The sequence below is a fragment of the Octopus bimaculoides genome, chromosome 23, assembly GCF_046866305.1.
Source record: "Octopus bimaculoides isolate indiv1 chromosome 23, ASM4686630v1, whole genome shotgun sequence".
Taxonomy (NCBI): Eukaryota; Metazoa; Mollusca; class Cephalopoda; order Octopoda; family Octopodidae; genus Octopus; species Octopus bimaculoides.
The window spans coordinates 33,580,747-33,597,425 of NC_142950.1; the positions used below are offsets into that span (position 1 = coordinate 33,580,747).

Sequence of the window (16,679 nt, forward strand, 5' to 3'; positions counted from 1 at the left end):
TTTTTATTGTAGTTTCAGCTTAGAGCTGCGGCCATGCTGATGCACCGCCGTGTTGCTACACTGTTATTACAGGGAGCCTCTTACAATTTGTGGCACTTAGTGAAGAATGGAGTTTGATTTAGCAACCCTCATTTGCACCTCCTGCCTCGAGGTAGGTTCATCTGGGACTCTCGACAAGAAGAGGTCCAGCTTTGATTTAAAAACCCCTACATCTACTTTGTGCAGGTTCCTCAGGCTCTTTGGGAGAATATTAAAAAGCTGTGGGCCCCTGAAACCCAAACTGTTGCAGTAACTGGTCCCGAAGCGCGATGGCATTGCTGGGATCTTTGGCACTATGCAGTGTCGTCCCGTTCTAGTATTGGTGTAGCTTTCAATGCCAAAATTTGGCACAATTCCTTCCAGGATCTTCCAGATGTATATTACTGCATACCTCTTCCGCCTTCTCTCCAGGGAGTAGAGTCTTAGCTCTTTCAGCCTTTCCCAGTAGCTGAGCAGTTGCAAAGAGACAATCTTCTTTGTGAATCTTCTCTGGATTGCTTCAAGGTCTGCTGTTAATTTCACACTGCTGGGTGACCACAGCTGTAAGCAGTAATCCAGGCGGCTGAGCACGAATATCCTCTAGAGGATCATCATGGTTTCCTTATCTCTGGTTCTGAATGTTCTCAGGATCCATCCAGCCAATCGTCTGCACTTTGTTGCCATCCTGGTAATGTGCACTTGGAAAGAGGCATCATCACTCATGTCGATACCCAGGTCTCTCACTGATTTAGGCTCTGGGATTGAAATTCCCTGTGGACCAGTGTACTCTGTAAGTTTCATATTCAGTTTTGGGCGTTGGTAGCACAGGGCTTGGAATTTTTCAGCATTAAACTGTATATTATTATCCTCAGCCCATCTGTAAACTGAGTCCAACTCCTTCTGCAGGTGTGCAACGTCACTGGAGTTCTGTATTTTCTGCGAGACTTTCGTATCATCTGCGTAGCTTGCAAGTGTGGCTATCCGGGCACTTGAAGGCATATCTGAGAGAGCGACTATAAAAAGCAATGGTCCCAAGACAGTGCCCTGTGGAACACCGCTCATTATTTGTGTTTTCATAGAGGTGGCTCCATTAGCCACTACTGCCCGACTTCTATCTTTCAGAAAGTCATGTAACCACTCTCCAAGATTTCCAGCTATGCCAAGATCACGCAGTTTGTGGGATATCATACCATGATCCACTTTGTCAAAAGCTTTTGCAAAATCAAGGTATATTACGTCCACATTTGAGTTGTTGAGTAACTGCCTCAACACCCAGTCATAATGTTGTAAGAGCTGGGTCAGGCAGCTCCTACTTGGTCGAAAGCCATGTTGGGTATCACTCAGCAATTTATTTTCTTCAAGGAATGCAATTAGTTTTCCTCTGACTATCCTTTCCATGACTTTGCTGATGTGTGAAGTCAGAGAGATAGGCCTATAGTTTTTGGCATCTGCTCTGCTTCCCCCTTTATGGATTAGGTATATTATTCTCTCCTTCAGCTTGCTTGGCGGTCTGCCGTTTGCGAGAAAGCTCTGGAAGAGGATCTGGAGGGGTTTTGCCAGGGCATGTTTACACAATTTAAGGAGGATTGCTGGGAAACCATCAGGGCCAGCAGTTGAGTTTGTGTCCACTTCATGTATAGCTAGTAGTACATCTTCGCTAATCTTGATGTATTCCATTGTAACTGCCTCACTGGTTATAGGGGAGGTAGCAAAGAAGTCCACTGGTTCGTTCACTTGTCTGTGCTCCAATGGAGTGGTGAAGACACTTTTGAATTGCTCATTCAGTACCTCACTGATCCTAGTTGGACTGTCTGCGAGGGAGCTCTCCTCTTCGGAGAGGGGTCCAATCTTGCAGCGTACTGAGGCTGTTTCTTTTGCGTAATGAAAAAAGGCCTTTGGGTTTGACTTAATGTTTTTTATAACCCAGGCTTCTTTGTCTGCTCTCTCCTTCACATAGGATTGTTGCAGCCTTTTTTCAATCTCCATCAGTGTCGTTTTTAGGCGGGACCTTTGGCCATTCTTGGGATGCTGGTTGAGTCGATTTGCAACTTTCGTCCGTCGTCTCATGAGGATCTTCCTCTCCCTTGGAATCTTGTTCCTATTTGTTTTGGCCTTGTGCTCTGGGACATATTTCTGGCATATGGCTTGCACAGTAGACATGAAACATTCTAGTTTCATGTCAATGTCTGGTATGGAGAGACATTTTGGCCAATCCTCTCTGAGGATCTCTTCCTGGATCGATTTCCAGTCCGCTTTGTGGAAGTTCAGATTGGAGAGATTTTGGGTGCTTCCTTTAGGCTGTATGTCTCTGGTTTCTTTTGGCCCAAACATAGACAGCTCTATTATGTTGTGATCCGAAACTAATGTCGGCGTCACTTTCACATCATGAATGATGTCCGTATTGTTCGTGAAGCAGAGATCTAGAATGTTATTCGCTCTAGTTGGTCTGAGAACAGCTTGCTCTATGAATAGGGCATTGGTGAGGTTGAGCAGGCATTCCACCTGTGCTTGCTTGCGATAAGTCATTCCTGAGAGTATGAGACCTTCAGGCCATTTGACATTGGGGAAGTTGAAATCACCCATAAGAAATATGGTCACATGGTGTTCCAGATCCATGAGGATTTCTTTAATTCTAGTGAGGCAATCTTCAAATTTGCCTATGTGGTTTGGAGCATCCGGCGGGCAATATGTATTGCATATGACTATATTATGTTGTCTAATGTATACAATTTGGGTGTCGTATACCGAATTTGAGTATGACAGTAAGACCTGGGGTGTGAGGTCGTCACGGATGTATACAGCAACTCCACCATGGCTCCTTTCCCTTCTGCCTGTTCGTAGTATGACATATTTTGGTACGTGTACTTCTGCATCCTCTATATCAGGGTTGAGGTGAGTTTCCACGAGTGCTATGCATAGGGCTTGATTGCATGCAGCAAGGTCTCTCAGGAAAGAAATTTTGCTTTTATTGTTATAATGCAACAGGCCCCCAATATTTAGTAAAAATATTGGCGTGATGCCTGTGCAGGCGTTAGGGGAGGCCATCCCATGTCTGTTGACTGTGGTTGTCTTGCGCAGTGGGGAGCAAGGTTCCTTGTCTGTGCTTGGTGTAGCCACATCAGCTGCTGCACAAACTTTTGCGCCACGCACAAAAAAGACTCTTGCTCAGCTGCTGAGTTGCGTATGATTTCTGAAGAGCGCACGTCCTTGAATTTTCTCCTTGGGGACATCTGTCGTCTTTCCTCAGGGAAGTTTTTATCTTTTAAACCTTCGTAGTTTTGGCGGGGTGTCAGGTGGGCAAACCGGCAGTTTTTGCCGTCTTCTCCATGCCAACATTTGCCTTGCAGGTAAAATTTGCAAGTTTTTGGGTGCCTTCCAAATTTCTTCTTTCCTTTGGTGTCTTGGATGGCATTGGATCCACCTTTGGATTTTCTACTTTTTGTTCTTCCTTTTCTTGTGGGTACTATTTTCCTCTGGTTATCTATTGGGGTGAGGGCTCCTTTCCTTTGTAGGACCACTGGCACAGAGGGGTTTCTATTTGCTGCTTCCTTGGCTCCCCTATCGTTTTCTGCCTGGTTGTTCATAGGAGTGGATGATCCATTCTTTTGAGGAGCCACTGGGTCAGAGAGACTTCCGGGTGTTTTTTCCTTTTCCTCCTCTCCATCCTTATCAGCCTTTCCACCATGGTTTCCGATTATGACATCTAGGGTGTCAATGTGTGGTCTGATGAGTGCATACGAGCGAAGGAATTCATTCTTCTTCCGCTCTATCTGATCAGTGGTTCTGTGAAAGCCATTATTCTTCAGTGCAGCAGTGATGATGTTGTTTGGGGGATCGCCACTAGCAATCGTCCATGCCCGCAACAGAAGATCTAACTCTTTCTGAATATATGAATAAATAATATATATATATAAATAAATATATATATAAATAAATAAATAATATATTTATAAATAAATAAATATATATATATATAAATAATTAAATATATATATATAAATAATTAAATATATATATATAAATAATTAAATATATATATATAAATAATTAAATATATATATATAAATAATTAAATATATATAAATAAATAAATAAATATACATATAAATAAATAAATATACATATATATATATATGGGAGAATGTACAAAAAAAACAACAACAGACGAAGACAGGTGGTGTAAGCAACAAAAGGATGTATTAGTTTGACGCTCAGGAATACAGAAAGTCTTAAACTTTTTCGAGCTACGCTCTTCAACAGAAAGAACACGGAAAAAAAAAATTGAATGGTCTGGTCAACGATCTATCATGGCTTCTATATATATATATATATATATATATATATATATATATATATATATATACATATGAATAAAGAAACATATATATAAATAAATATATATATATAAACATATATATATATATAAATAAATATATATATATATATATATATATATATATATATATAAATAAATATATATATATATATATATATATATATATATAAATAAATATATATAAATAAATAGAAATATATATATAAATAAATATCTATAAATATATATATAAATAAATAAATATCTATAAATATATATATAAATAAATAAATATCTATAAATATATATATAAATAAATAAATATCTATAAATATATATATATATATATATATATATATATAAATATGAATAAATATATATATAAATAAATAAATATCTATAAATATATATATAAATAAATAAATATCTATAAATATATATATATATATATATATATATATATATAAATAAATATGAATAAATATATATATATATATATATATATATATATATATATATATATATATTGCACTCATATATATATATATAGCACTCATATAAATATATATATTGCACTCATATAAATATATATGTATTGCACTCATATAAATATATATATATTGCACTCATATAAATATATATATATTGCACTCATATAAATATATATATATTGCACTCATATAAATATATATATATTGCACTCATATAAATATATATATATATATTGCACTCATATAAATATATATATATATATATATTGCACTCATATAAATATATATATATATATATATATATATATATATACTTATTAGAAATAGTCTATTGACTGTTTTTACTCTCGCTAGACCACTGGTGGTAAATAAAATTTCTAAAAATTTTCTTTGCCACCCTATAATTTATTAATATATATATATATATATATATATATATATATATATATATATTGCACTCATAAATATATATATATATATATATATATATATATTTATTTATTTATTTATGTGTTTCAGCCAAGTGGCTGCGGTCATGCTGGTGCACTGCACTCATATAAATATATATATATATATATATATATATATATATATATATATATATATATATTGCACTCATATAAATATAAATATATATATATATATATATACACATTTATATCACTCAATATATTGCTTAACCCAGGAGACTTGCTCAAGGTGGTCTGGTCTGCAAGTAATACTGTGTCTACAATCCCATTATTGGGAAGTTAATTTGTTTATAACAATAAATAAGCCCATATCATGTTAGTAGTTTTCTAAAAGGAAAAAATTTTCATACTCACACATATTACCAGTATTTCTTGTTTGTACATCTAAACGAGTGCAATTTTATTTTATTTTCAGGCCATCCTACTCAATGGCAGAATTTAACCCTAGCTGGAATGGACGGTGTAGCACATGGCAAAGTTGGAAAGAATAGCGTGTCGGTGCTAGTGGATCATTTTTAATTCTTTTAGAAACATTTTGCTGGAACACTGTGGCAATAAGCAAAGCCACTTAACACATTCCTGCCTACTTACCAAAGACACTGATAAAACATATCAGCTCTTCTGAAAACATTTCTGCAGCTGTTCAGCCAAAACCACAACACATTACAGACTGCAAAACAATGAAATAAAATACGAAAACGAGAGAACATAGACAGGCAACAACAATTTGATATTTAGTTCAATCACCTCACATTTGCTGTTGAGTCAAACATCACTAACCAGACTGTAAAACAATTTAGAAAGGGAAATAAAATGAAGATGAGAGAGAAAAAAAAACTAAGGTAATAATTAAATTAGTGGAAGGTTTAATTTCTTATCCATCTATGAGCACCAAAACTACAGATTTTCCAGTTATGCGATCAGAGAGTTTAATTTTTTTTTTCTCTGGAGGTGTGTGTAGGGAGAGAGAATACTGAGACAGGGAACTGTTTGAAAACTAAGCACTCATTACTGAAAGCAAACATAAAAAATATAAGGTCAGTTTTCTCCTGTAGAAAGAGGATATGATGAAATTTGTCTAAAACTAAGTAAAACTACATCTTCCTCTATCTAATGTATGCAAAGTTTCAATGCGGTCATATATATATATTTTGTATTTAGGCAGAAACTTTCAATGGCATTATAAATCTGAATAAGAGTCTACAAATTCATTATTTCAAAAATATTCTTTTCCATGTATGTTAATATCTCAAGCTGTGTGCCGAATTGTTTTTTGTCTCAAAATATGATTAAGAGGGCAGCAAATATAATGTTAGATAAGCTTCAAATTAAGTTTAGTTTAAGATACGTAAATGGCTTTTTTTTTTTTTAAATGTCTAGTTTATGTAATAGTAGTGATTGTCATGACAATACAACCTCACTTCTTTGATACTGGTCTGAACAGCTAAGAAATATATGAAGGAACAATTTTTTTTTGTCTTCTTCCCCTCAAAACACTTTGCTTTGATGCTACTCTGGCTGAAGAGCTATGAAATATAAATAGAACCAGTTTTTCTTTCTCGAGCAAATTGCCTGATTCAGTATATAAACTACTCAACTACTTTTCAACAGACAGACAGTTCTTAATGTTTTAAAGTAGGCAGGCAAAGAAAGCTGAAGTTATAAGAAGTTATTGTATCAAACTATTTCTATTGTGAATAAAATTTAGACACAAGAAAAAAAGATGGCAGCTTAGATAGGAGGATTAATTTGTATTTGAATTAAAAAATAATAATAATAATAATAATAATAATAATTTGGAAGAGTATCTTGCTCAATTTTTATTCCAGTTTGATACAATTAAAATTCAGTAATGATTTCATTCAATTGATCAATCAGCTTAAGCCTTTAAAAACTAACTTGGAACAAGGATTGTAATAGATCTTTGAAAGTGACAATTTTGTACAGAAGATTTTTTTAAAAGTATATATTGATATTCAGAAATAATCTTCCAGTCTTGTTATTAATTACATTTACAATATATGTATAAGAAAAAAAAAATGTATTATAATGTATATATATGTTAAACACAATGCATGTGTGTATACAGAATAAATAACAATTCTTGCTTGTGGTTGTTTATTTCAAATACTTATTCACAACTATTTTAAAAATTAAAAAAAGCGTAAAATCTTTTAAAGGATTTTAAATCTGAGCACAAAAGTGCCATGCTTTCAATGAAAAGTATCAAGGCAAATAATGGCTGCTAGCAGGAAGAAGAAAAAATTCAATCCAACAAAACAAAAACTAGTTTTATAAGCCTGCGTCACCTGACCAAATGTAATTTTTCACAAGACAAAAACCTCACACACAAATAATAAACATCACTTAATTGTGGAAGAATTAGTTTGTTGCTGGAAAACTTTCATATAGTAAAAGATTATTATTATTACTAATAAACATTAAAATATAAAATGGAGAGAGAGAGAGAGAGAGAGAGAGAGAGAGAGAGAGAGAGAGCAAGCAAATGGTTTTAGATTAAGAAAAATAAATAACAAAAATAACTGCATTGATGTATTAACTGCATTTTTAAATTATGAAAAATTACTTCCTAAGTTACAAGTACTTAATTTAAAATGTAACAAGGATTAAAATACATTTTACAATTTATTATTTTTTAAAATTAGACTAAATCAAACCAGCAGGCATTCAGAAATGGGGAGTTTGTCTTTTTCCAAAAGAAAAATGGGAAAAAAACTTTTTATATAAGAATCTTACAAAAATACTATTTCATGAAGTCTGGTTGTTTGTTTTTGCAGGGTTTGGGGCTGGACTCCAACAAGTCTTAGAAGTGGCAGGAAATAATATTACTTGCACCTCAACACAACTGATTAAGTTAGATGGGGGGGGGGAGCCCTAAAGATATATATTTAGCAAGAGGGTTAGTTTTAATAGAAATTAATATTAAATATACAGCTCACATACACCACAAAGTCAAACATGCCTTTGGTAAATATATATATATATATACATATATAGTGTAAAGAAAATACTTAGTGATTTTACAATGTTGTTTTGGATTATTTGCAGTATTAAAAACAAAATGCACAAACATACACACACACACACACAGCAATTATAATTGTGGGAGAGCAATTTTAGTCATCTGAAAATACGAAACTTGTATTTAATTTTTAGTTTTTCCTTGCCAAAATTTCTGTCACACAACTGCAACCAGGTCGCAAGTGGTGCAAAGGAAATTTTGAATCAAGGAGAAATAAATGAAAATGAACTTAGCAGTTTGGTTATATTTTTAGATGGCTAAAACGGTTCTTGCATGGTATAACAGTTTCAATTTCAACATATCAAAATCACTTGCTAGAACAATTCTAAAATAGATACAGGTTTGACAAGTGCAATACACGAAACTCTTGGTCCTTGAGTCACTTATCTAGCTGTACAGCTAAATTATATATGTATATACACACCTATACACAAATAAATATATATACACACACAGAGATAATATATATACACAAAAAAAACCCATTCTATTCCTGAAACTAAATGGCAACTATTTTACATAAGTTGGAAACAAAAGAAGAAAAATGTTGCAGTTATTAAATTAGATAATTTATGAACAAGCTTTTTACTTAATAAGAAATTTATTATCCTTATATATGAGTGACCAAGGCAATCAGCTAATTTGCTGATCGAAATACAGTGTGTGTGTGTGTGTGTGTGTATGAGTGTGTGAAGGAAGAACTTTTGTTTTATACACAAATGCCAATTCCGTAACAACAGAAAGAGCATTTTCATTTGAAAGGCTGGAATGGGATGGATAGAGAGTAAACAGTTTAAAGAATGCAGTGTGGTAAAATATAAGTTGTGAACAGTATCTAGAGAGAGTTGAAAAATAAAAACAATTCATAGGTAAATGGGGGAAAAATGTGGACAATTTATTGAACTTCTGTAACAGCACAAAAATACTCAAAAGCATTTAGAAATTATATAGAAATCTTCCATGGATAGCACAAGGAAGAAGACAAAATATATGCTTGACATACCATAAAGATGGATGGGAGTAAAAACAAAGAAAACCCAGCAGTCTTTGGAAGATTTAGTTATGGATAAATGAAGTTTAAGAAGATTATTAAATTGTCAGTAATAACACATTGATAATTATTAGTCTGCTAAAAAAGATCTTGTGATAAAATGTTAATAGGAAGCTGGGTTTAAAGCCTGAATATAGTAAAAATAAATGATTATTATTAGAATAGAAGTCTTAGGTTGCACTAAGCACTCCAACTGGCCTGTCATTTATGTTGGAAGTTTTAGTGAAATCTGGTCTGGTATCAAAAAAACCTCGGTAACCTACATGGAAACGACAACTAGTTAAATGCTAATTAAGATTTTAGTGGTAATCCAGATAACTTTCAATCAAGCAAAATTTCAACATTCCATTGTGTAAGTGAATATTTGGCAGAGTCAAAAGATTGGACAGTTTGAGAGAGCCATGTCAAAATACCCAAATAAATTTCTGTTAGGAAATTCAAGTGACTTCCATTTCAGATTTCAGCCAAATAAAACAAAAAAAAAAAAAAAAATTAACAAGGAAAATGTAATCTTAAAAAAAAAGCTGTACTCTTCTGTTCCTAGCAATACTAAAATCAAAAAAATCATAGAAATAATTAAAAGATACTTCTAATGTCATATTAGAGAGATTTCTAACAAAGAAATTCAATCCCCTTCTCGCTAGATCATCCAAGATACTCAAGCTTTCAAGAAGAAAAGGTTGCTGGGAATTAAGATTTTTCACATCCATTTGTGTTCTCACTTTTGCTAAGATTTCATTTTTTTTTTTTTTCTTTAAATTTAAAAGGAGAAGGATTGAAATCACCAACCAATAATGTCTCAATAATTTCAAAAGACAATGGATCCATTTATTGGCTAAATGTGGAAATTACATTTAAGATCAACAAATTCAGGGCAGAAATCCACAAGTCAATTATTACACAGAACCCATCTTAGATGATCACTGGTAATTAGGATGAAGAGCAGAACAGTTTTTAAACGAGCTCTCTTGATATTGGCAGATAAGATAAAAGCAAAACTTTAATTTAAAAGAGGAATAATAAATAATTTTTAAAATAATATTAAAGCTAAATAAAGAGTGAAGTTGTAGATTAGTGTAGAATTGGTGGACATGAGAGTTAACTCCAACCTATTTCTTGAAGCAAAATCGTTTTAAAAGGAAAATATTAATTTGATCCTAAGAATTATGACAAGTTATAGCAAAGGCTGTTCTAAAAAAAAGAAAATCCAACCAAATAGTCACTTTCTTTTAAGACATTTCCTTTCTTTTTTGTTTTGTTTTTTGTCATTACACAATAGTTTTCCTTCTCTCCAAATCACAGAAGCTAACGACTCCCAAAGTTAAGGAGTCATGGACCATGAGTCTTTTTTTTTCTTTTAAGGGTGTTTGTTTTTAAATCATTTAATTAGATGAAAAAGCTGCTAGATAGGGTGCAGATGCAGAATTTAAAAACATACAGGCCATCGTATCTGAATATATCCAAGTTTCTAGTGAAAACCTCATCGTTGATGAACATGGGAATGCAAAGTTCAAGGGTATTTGGCAATGAGTGTTAAACACCAAAATTAATCCCTGTGTCAGTTCATCTTTGCCAGATCACCCAGTTTTGTTCTAATCCAAATGAAATTCAAATCTTCTGAATTTTTTCACCTACAACAACAGGATTATTTTTCCGGATTTGTTCCTGAGCCATCTCCTTATAATCAAATGTACAACTATGCTTATCCGAATAACGATGAAGACTGCAATAAAGACCCTCACATCGGCAGCGGAATCCTATAAAGGAAAAATACATATAAATAAAACAAAAACACACATAACGTTTTTATAGTTGAGCAAACAATATTTGAAGATCAGTAGACCCAGCTGTTAAATATCTACATTCACTTTAATAATTCTTGATGCTTCATAGATGTACTTCTAACAGAATTTACAAAATAGAAAGCTTGAATTTTAAACTGTTTAATTACTGGCACGAATTTTTGTACACACAAATATATATATATGATCAAACAAGGCTGGTGTTGGTCTGTGCCATCAAGGTTAAATTATATAGTAAAATAAGAGAACTGCCATGGAATGTGGGAAAATCCAATGTTTCAAATACAATCCTTGTTAATTTCTCTTTCAACAACTTTGCCTAAAGGACTGTCCAAATAGATTCCCCATGGTAAGTTCACAGTAAGTTTTACTACACACATACTAACAGAAAGAGGAATTTAATTTTTACATCAAAAATACTTCCTTATCCTTAAATAACTGAAAAAGGTCAATACGTATTATTCTATCCTTAGTGCATACTGATAATTTAGGCCATTATATGCAGCTAAATATATCTAGCTTAAACAGTTTAGAGTAAAAAGAAACTTTCAGAGCCTTTCAATAGAATTTAATAGTGTTTTGGTCTTTGCACCATGGCCATACTGGGGTATTTCGTTACCTTCAAGAGATCTTATCAATTACATCAACCCCTGTACTTAGCTGTTGAATGAATAAAATAAATTCTGGGCAAAGTGCACCTCAGCATAAAGGGACCTAACTCAAGCGAAAGAACTAAAGTATTTTTATTTGACACACCAATTTATCAGCAATCTCTTGTCAAAACACACACAACTAGCTTTTGCAGGTTCTATCTACATAATTTCCTTCATAAGGCATTGGTCAACCTGAAACTCTGGTAGAAAACACTTAAGATGCAGCACACTAGGACTGAACCCTAAACCATGTGGCTGCGAAGAATTCAAATTGTAACTTTTGTACCTTCATTAGTGTTAGCTGGTTCTTCTAACTGAACTGAGTCACTAGTCAGGTCTAATTCAAAGTCAGCCTACATATTCCATCAAGAAACACTGTATACATCTAGACTGGTAATTAGTTATTGTGAGAGGCAATCAAGATGGCTGTGAGCCATATCTTCAATTATTGTTGTTGCTCAGTCCTGATCAAGCAAACCTATGATTAAAAACTTTCCAACAATGATCACACCCTTTTTCTCCCTACACCCATTATATCAAAATTTTCCTTTCTATTTTAAGACTAGGGAATGTGCTTTGAAGAAGGCTGCAGTTTTTAGAAAGCTGTGCCATTATACAGAGAGGCTCCCCCCATCACTGAAGTGTATAAAAGCAGAGTTGTTCTCGGACCCACCATCATAATCATTTAATGTCTACATCTCTGTTTGCACGAGTCAGAATTTGTTGAGGCAGATTTTCTACAACCAGATGCCAACCCTCATCTGTTTCCAAGTAAGGTAACATTTCCCCCATGATCAGACATGTTTTCAAGAAAGACAGGAAATGAAGGACACTGCTTGGTATTCATTTACAACTATCACATGAAGTCAAGGCAAGGAAACAGTAACACACATATATGATGGGCTTCTTTCAGTTTCTACCTACAAAATCTGTTCATAAAGCCTTGGTTGACCGAAAGAACTAAAAGGTGGAATTGTATGGCCTACAGATTAAATTAACATACCTGTTAATCCAACCTTCTTTTTGCAAGTATGGCAACGATTTTTTTTAGGTTTCTTATTTGCTTCTGATGATTGAGGGTCCTCACCACCTTTGTGAATAAATACAAAAATAAAAGTAGAAAATGACCAAAAAAAAGAAAGAAAAAAAAGCAAGTAGAAAAAATGATTAACACCAATTAAAATCTACAAGACAAATTATTATGAAATGGTGAATACTTACCTACAGCTGCTCCTTCATTTTTATCTATATCTTTTTCCTGATTGGAATTAGGGACAGGTACGGTAGGTGTGGCAGTTTTTATACTAGGGATAACTGATGTATCAACACCAGTTGCACCTTCAACTATACTAGGTGTTGATGAGATTTCTTGACTTGATGGTCCTGCAATGTAAAGACAAAAGCTGTTAAATGAGGCAAATAATTCTTTAGAAATATTAAGGGGACAACTAAGGCAAATGTTAACGTTTGTGACTAAACATCATGGGGTCATATGTTTCAAGGTCACTGTATCACCATCTGCACAAGTGCATCTTTTCAATTTGTAACAAACTATGAACATTGAAGTTTAGTTGCACATTTTACAAGAAAGAATAAATTTGATTTACACTGCCAACCGAAGAATGGACTTTGTAATTAACTTTCAAACTGAAAAGTAAACAGCTGGATCGCCATTGCATTATGCACTTTTGTATTATCCAGGATGAAAAACCTTGATTTATTAAGCACTAAACACAAGTGTACGCAATCATTTTCTTCCTCAGACAGTCTTACACAACCTTTCCTTTTTCTTACTTTAAACCTGTGCTCATTGAGCATTCTTCCATGAGAACCTCAAGTTGACAAACCCTAACTTCCCAAAATGTCATATATAGGAACAGAAAATGTGGCTGTGGTTAATGGGTGTGGGCTAAAAAAACATCATACAAACATAAAACTAAATATCTGTATTGTCCACAACAAGCATCCTAGTGGTAATTAGAAAATAACATTTACATTGCATATTTCCACACTAAGGATACCAACATGTCTGATAAATTCTTTTCTCAAAACTATTTGACAGATTTTGTATTAATTCACCAGGCCTGTTCATGTGTTTTAGATAAACCTCACAGCAACCAGCTCTACTCTACCACCATCACAACCCTATTTAGTGATTAGTTTAAAGCTTTCCCTCCATCCTAGTTGAAAGAGGTTCTGCTTATCACTCCTGTTTGTTGAGAGCAACACAATAGTGAAGCGAGTGCACTTCAGCAGCTCAGAGTTAGGCCACCATAAGCAGCCATCCCAATTCCTGATATAAGGAGCATCACTGACTAGGAAACAACAAAGCATTTATTTCCTCAACATTTCCCAACAAGTAAAGCAATGGAAGCAGAAGATATCAGAGACGATCCATGTTGGCAAATAGTAAGAACAAACAAATCACAAAGTAGAATAAAGTAGCTTGCTGTGAAGGAAAAAAAAAAATAATCTAACATTTCCAGCAGTACCCACACGTTCTCTCTCTCACACACAAGAAAGAGAGACAGAAAACATGTGGACAATTCATTTGTCTCAAATTGAGAGACTTGCCATAAAATACTTTTCCTCTTCACAGTAACATAATTTTTTTCCACTTTGTAACCATTTCTACTTGTCTAAAACAAACACTCTCTAGTTTCCTTAGATAATACTGTTTCATTTAAGCACTATCATCGTGGTAAATCTTTCCAGTCAGATTGCCTATGAAGTTTCCCAAATGAAACTAATTCAATCATGTTTTTCTATTCCAAATATCATCATGTGAAAAGTAAAGTCTGTTTCTCATCTCATCTTTAACAATGAACTGCCTGAAATAGTCAACATATAGCCAAGGTTTACATAATCCGTGGATGACATACCTTCTGGAACTAGTGACAACTATATTTCCCTCATATCACACCTAACAACCTTAAACCAAAAAAATTACAAACACACAGAATAATGGCATCCTACATGTATAGTCCTACATGTATAGTCCTACATGTATAGTCGTCCTGAAATAAAAGCAATAGGTCACAGCTGAAATGCTTTTTGATCATAGGTCTGCTTTATATCAAGGTCAACTTCAAGTTAACAACAACCCTTAGGTGCCTCAACCTGCAAAAAACAGCAGCCTTTATATCAATTATATCACACCCATATCTTAGAGGAAAGGATTCATTAAATAATGTATTCCTAAATACATAACAAAAAAAAAGGAGAGAGAGAATACCTTTAATCATTGATTCTTTTTTTTAAGTGTTTAGTCAAAAGAGGAAGTGCCACACCCATAATCTTTTTTAAGTCTTGATGTCAGATAGAAAAAAAAAGGTATAAGCATCTGACTGGAAACCTTGTTCAAATGCTTGCAATAGAGTGGCTCCCACTTAAATTGGATAGCAGATTGAAAAAAGAAAAAAAAGGGCTCCTCCAATTGACTTCTATATTTCCTTTGATAATCAGATTATTATGTATAGTGCTCATGTGTACTACAATTTATCAAAGATGCAGGTATAGTACATAGAACTACGTACAAATGCCAGGTAAGTGAACAGTGCATGAGTCATGATATACAAGTGTGCACGCATATAGAGGGGTGGGGATATCAGGTGTAGCATTGGCGAATTTCAAGAAGGATGGAGGTTTTAAAGGATGCAATGTCTCAACGATGGCTATGATAGAAAACATTTGACCAAAGTGCACACACACACACACACACACACACACACAAAACCATACAAACGTGAAGCAAACTTCTTAACCGTAACAGTCTAGTGTTGCAAATTAAATGAAACCAGCCCGCAAATCAGTCCTGGTCTGACACACCTTATGATCAAAGACAATGTGTTCTATCTCTTCACTCTTTGTTTTTTAAAAAAGATGGTAGGGTGTAATTTGAGGGAGATTCGGTTGCTGTTTCTAGCAGAGAAGTGATAATACACGGCTCCTTTAATTGTTGGAGTTAAATATCTGGAATGTGGGACAGACATTCAGGTATATCTTTTGTTAGCTTGATACACAGTGGCTGAATGGAATTTTATCTCCTAAGCTTTAATTACCAGTCTCATGACAACCGGAATATCATTTCACAATGATGATTAGTTATCCATGCTTGCTGACAGCCAATCACAAAACCCCTTCACTGTAAACTTCCTTATATGTGCATGTGTGTGTGTAAAATGTTATGAAAACATTCACCAATCAAAAGGCATTTTACAATTTATTAAAAACTATTGGCTAACAACTTTAATAAATATCCATTATTATTAACATCCTTATTTTTTGTTACCACACATTTCTTTTAAAAATTACTCATGGATCATAAAACTAATTCTAACAATATGAATTTAAAGACATTGAAAACTACTGAAGGAACCACGTTTCAATTTTACTTTAAACAACAGAAGTATTTCTGACGACAGTCATACTAGAACTGAAGCAGAAGAGACTGACATGAATGGAGCAGTCAACACAATGCCAGAAATATCACCAAGTTTTCAAGACCAACACCAGGAACATAACTATTACAGATAAAGACTATATATTTGCAATTATTTCGCTGGTGAAAACATCATTGGCTAGGTAACATTTTCTACAATAGGCACAACTACTGAAATTTTGGGGGAGGGTACTAGCTGATTACATCAACCCCCAAAAGAATTTTAACTCAAAACATGAAGGCCAAGCATTTTACCCAGCATGCTTACGATTCTGCAGCCTCGTCACCTTGACTGGGTAAAATGAAAACCTCAGCGAAATAAGAGTAAAGATTATTTGCCAGCGTAACATGGCAGTCCTGTTTTAGGACGGACGTTGCTGTAATTTAGCCCCAGG

At 33.8% G+C, this 16,679-nt stretch overlaps 2 protein-coding genes across 36 annotated transcripts in view; one reads left to right on the forward strand and one right to left on the reverse strand.

Moving 5' to 3' along the window:
* Positions 1–7,403, forward strand: part of LOC106883544 (tight junction protein 1) — a 589,197-nt gene extending 581,794 nt beyond the window's left edge. For all 32 annotated transcript variants that reach the window (XM_089340327.1, XM_089340345.1, XM_089340343.1 and 29 more), the window contains one exon: positions 5,710–7,403. In XM_089340327.1, coding sequence (XP_089196453.1) covers positions 5,710–5,813 — 104 coding nt within the window. In that variant the 3' untranslated portion in view covers positions 5,814–7,403. The remainder of the gene's footprint in view (positions 1–5,709) is intronic.
* A 1,516-nt stretch (positions 7,404–8,919) lies between these two features.
* The window catches only part of LOC106879844 (uncharacterized), a 31,583-nt gene continuing 23,823 nt past the window's right edge, over positions 8,920–16,679 (reverse strand). For all 4 annotated transcript variants that reach the window (XM_014929552.3, XM_014929553.3, XM_089340354.1 and 1 more), the window contains exons 3-5: positions 13,065–13,226; positions 12,847–12,933; positions 8,920–11,145 (exon numbers count right to left, since the gene is read on the reverse strand). In XM_014929552.3, the coding sequence (XP_014785038.1) occupies positions 10,997–11,145; positions 12,847–12,933; positions 13,065–13,226 (398 nt within the window). In that variant the 3' untranslated portion in view covers positions 8,920–10,996. The remainder of the gene's footprint in view (positions 11,146–12,846; positions 12,934–13,064; positions 13,227–16,679) is intronic.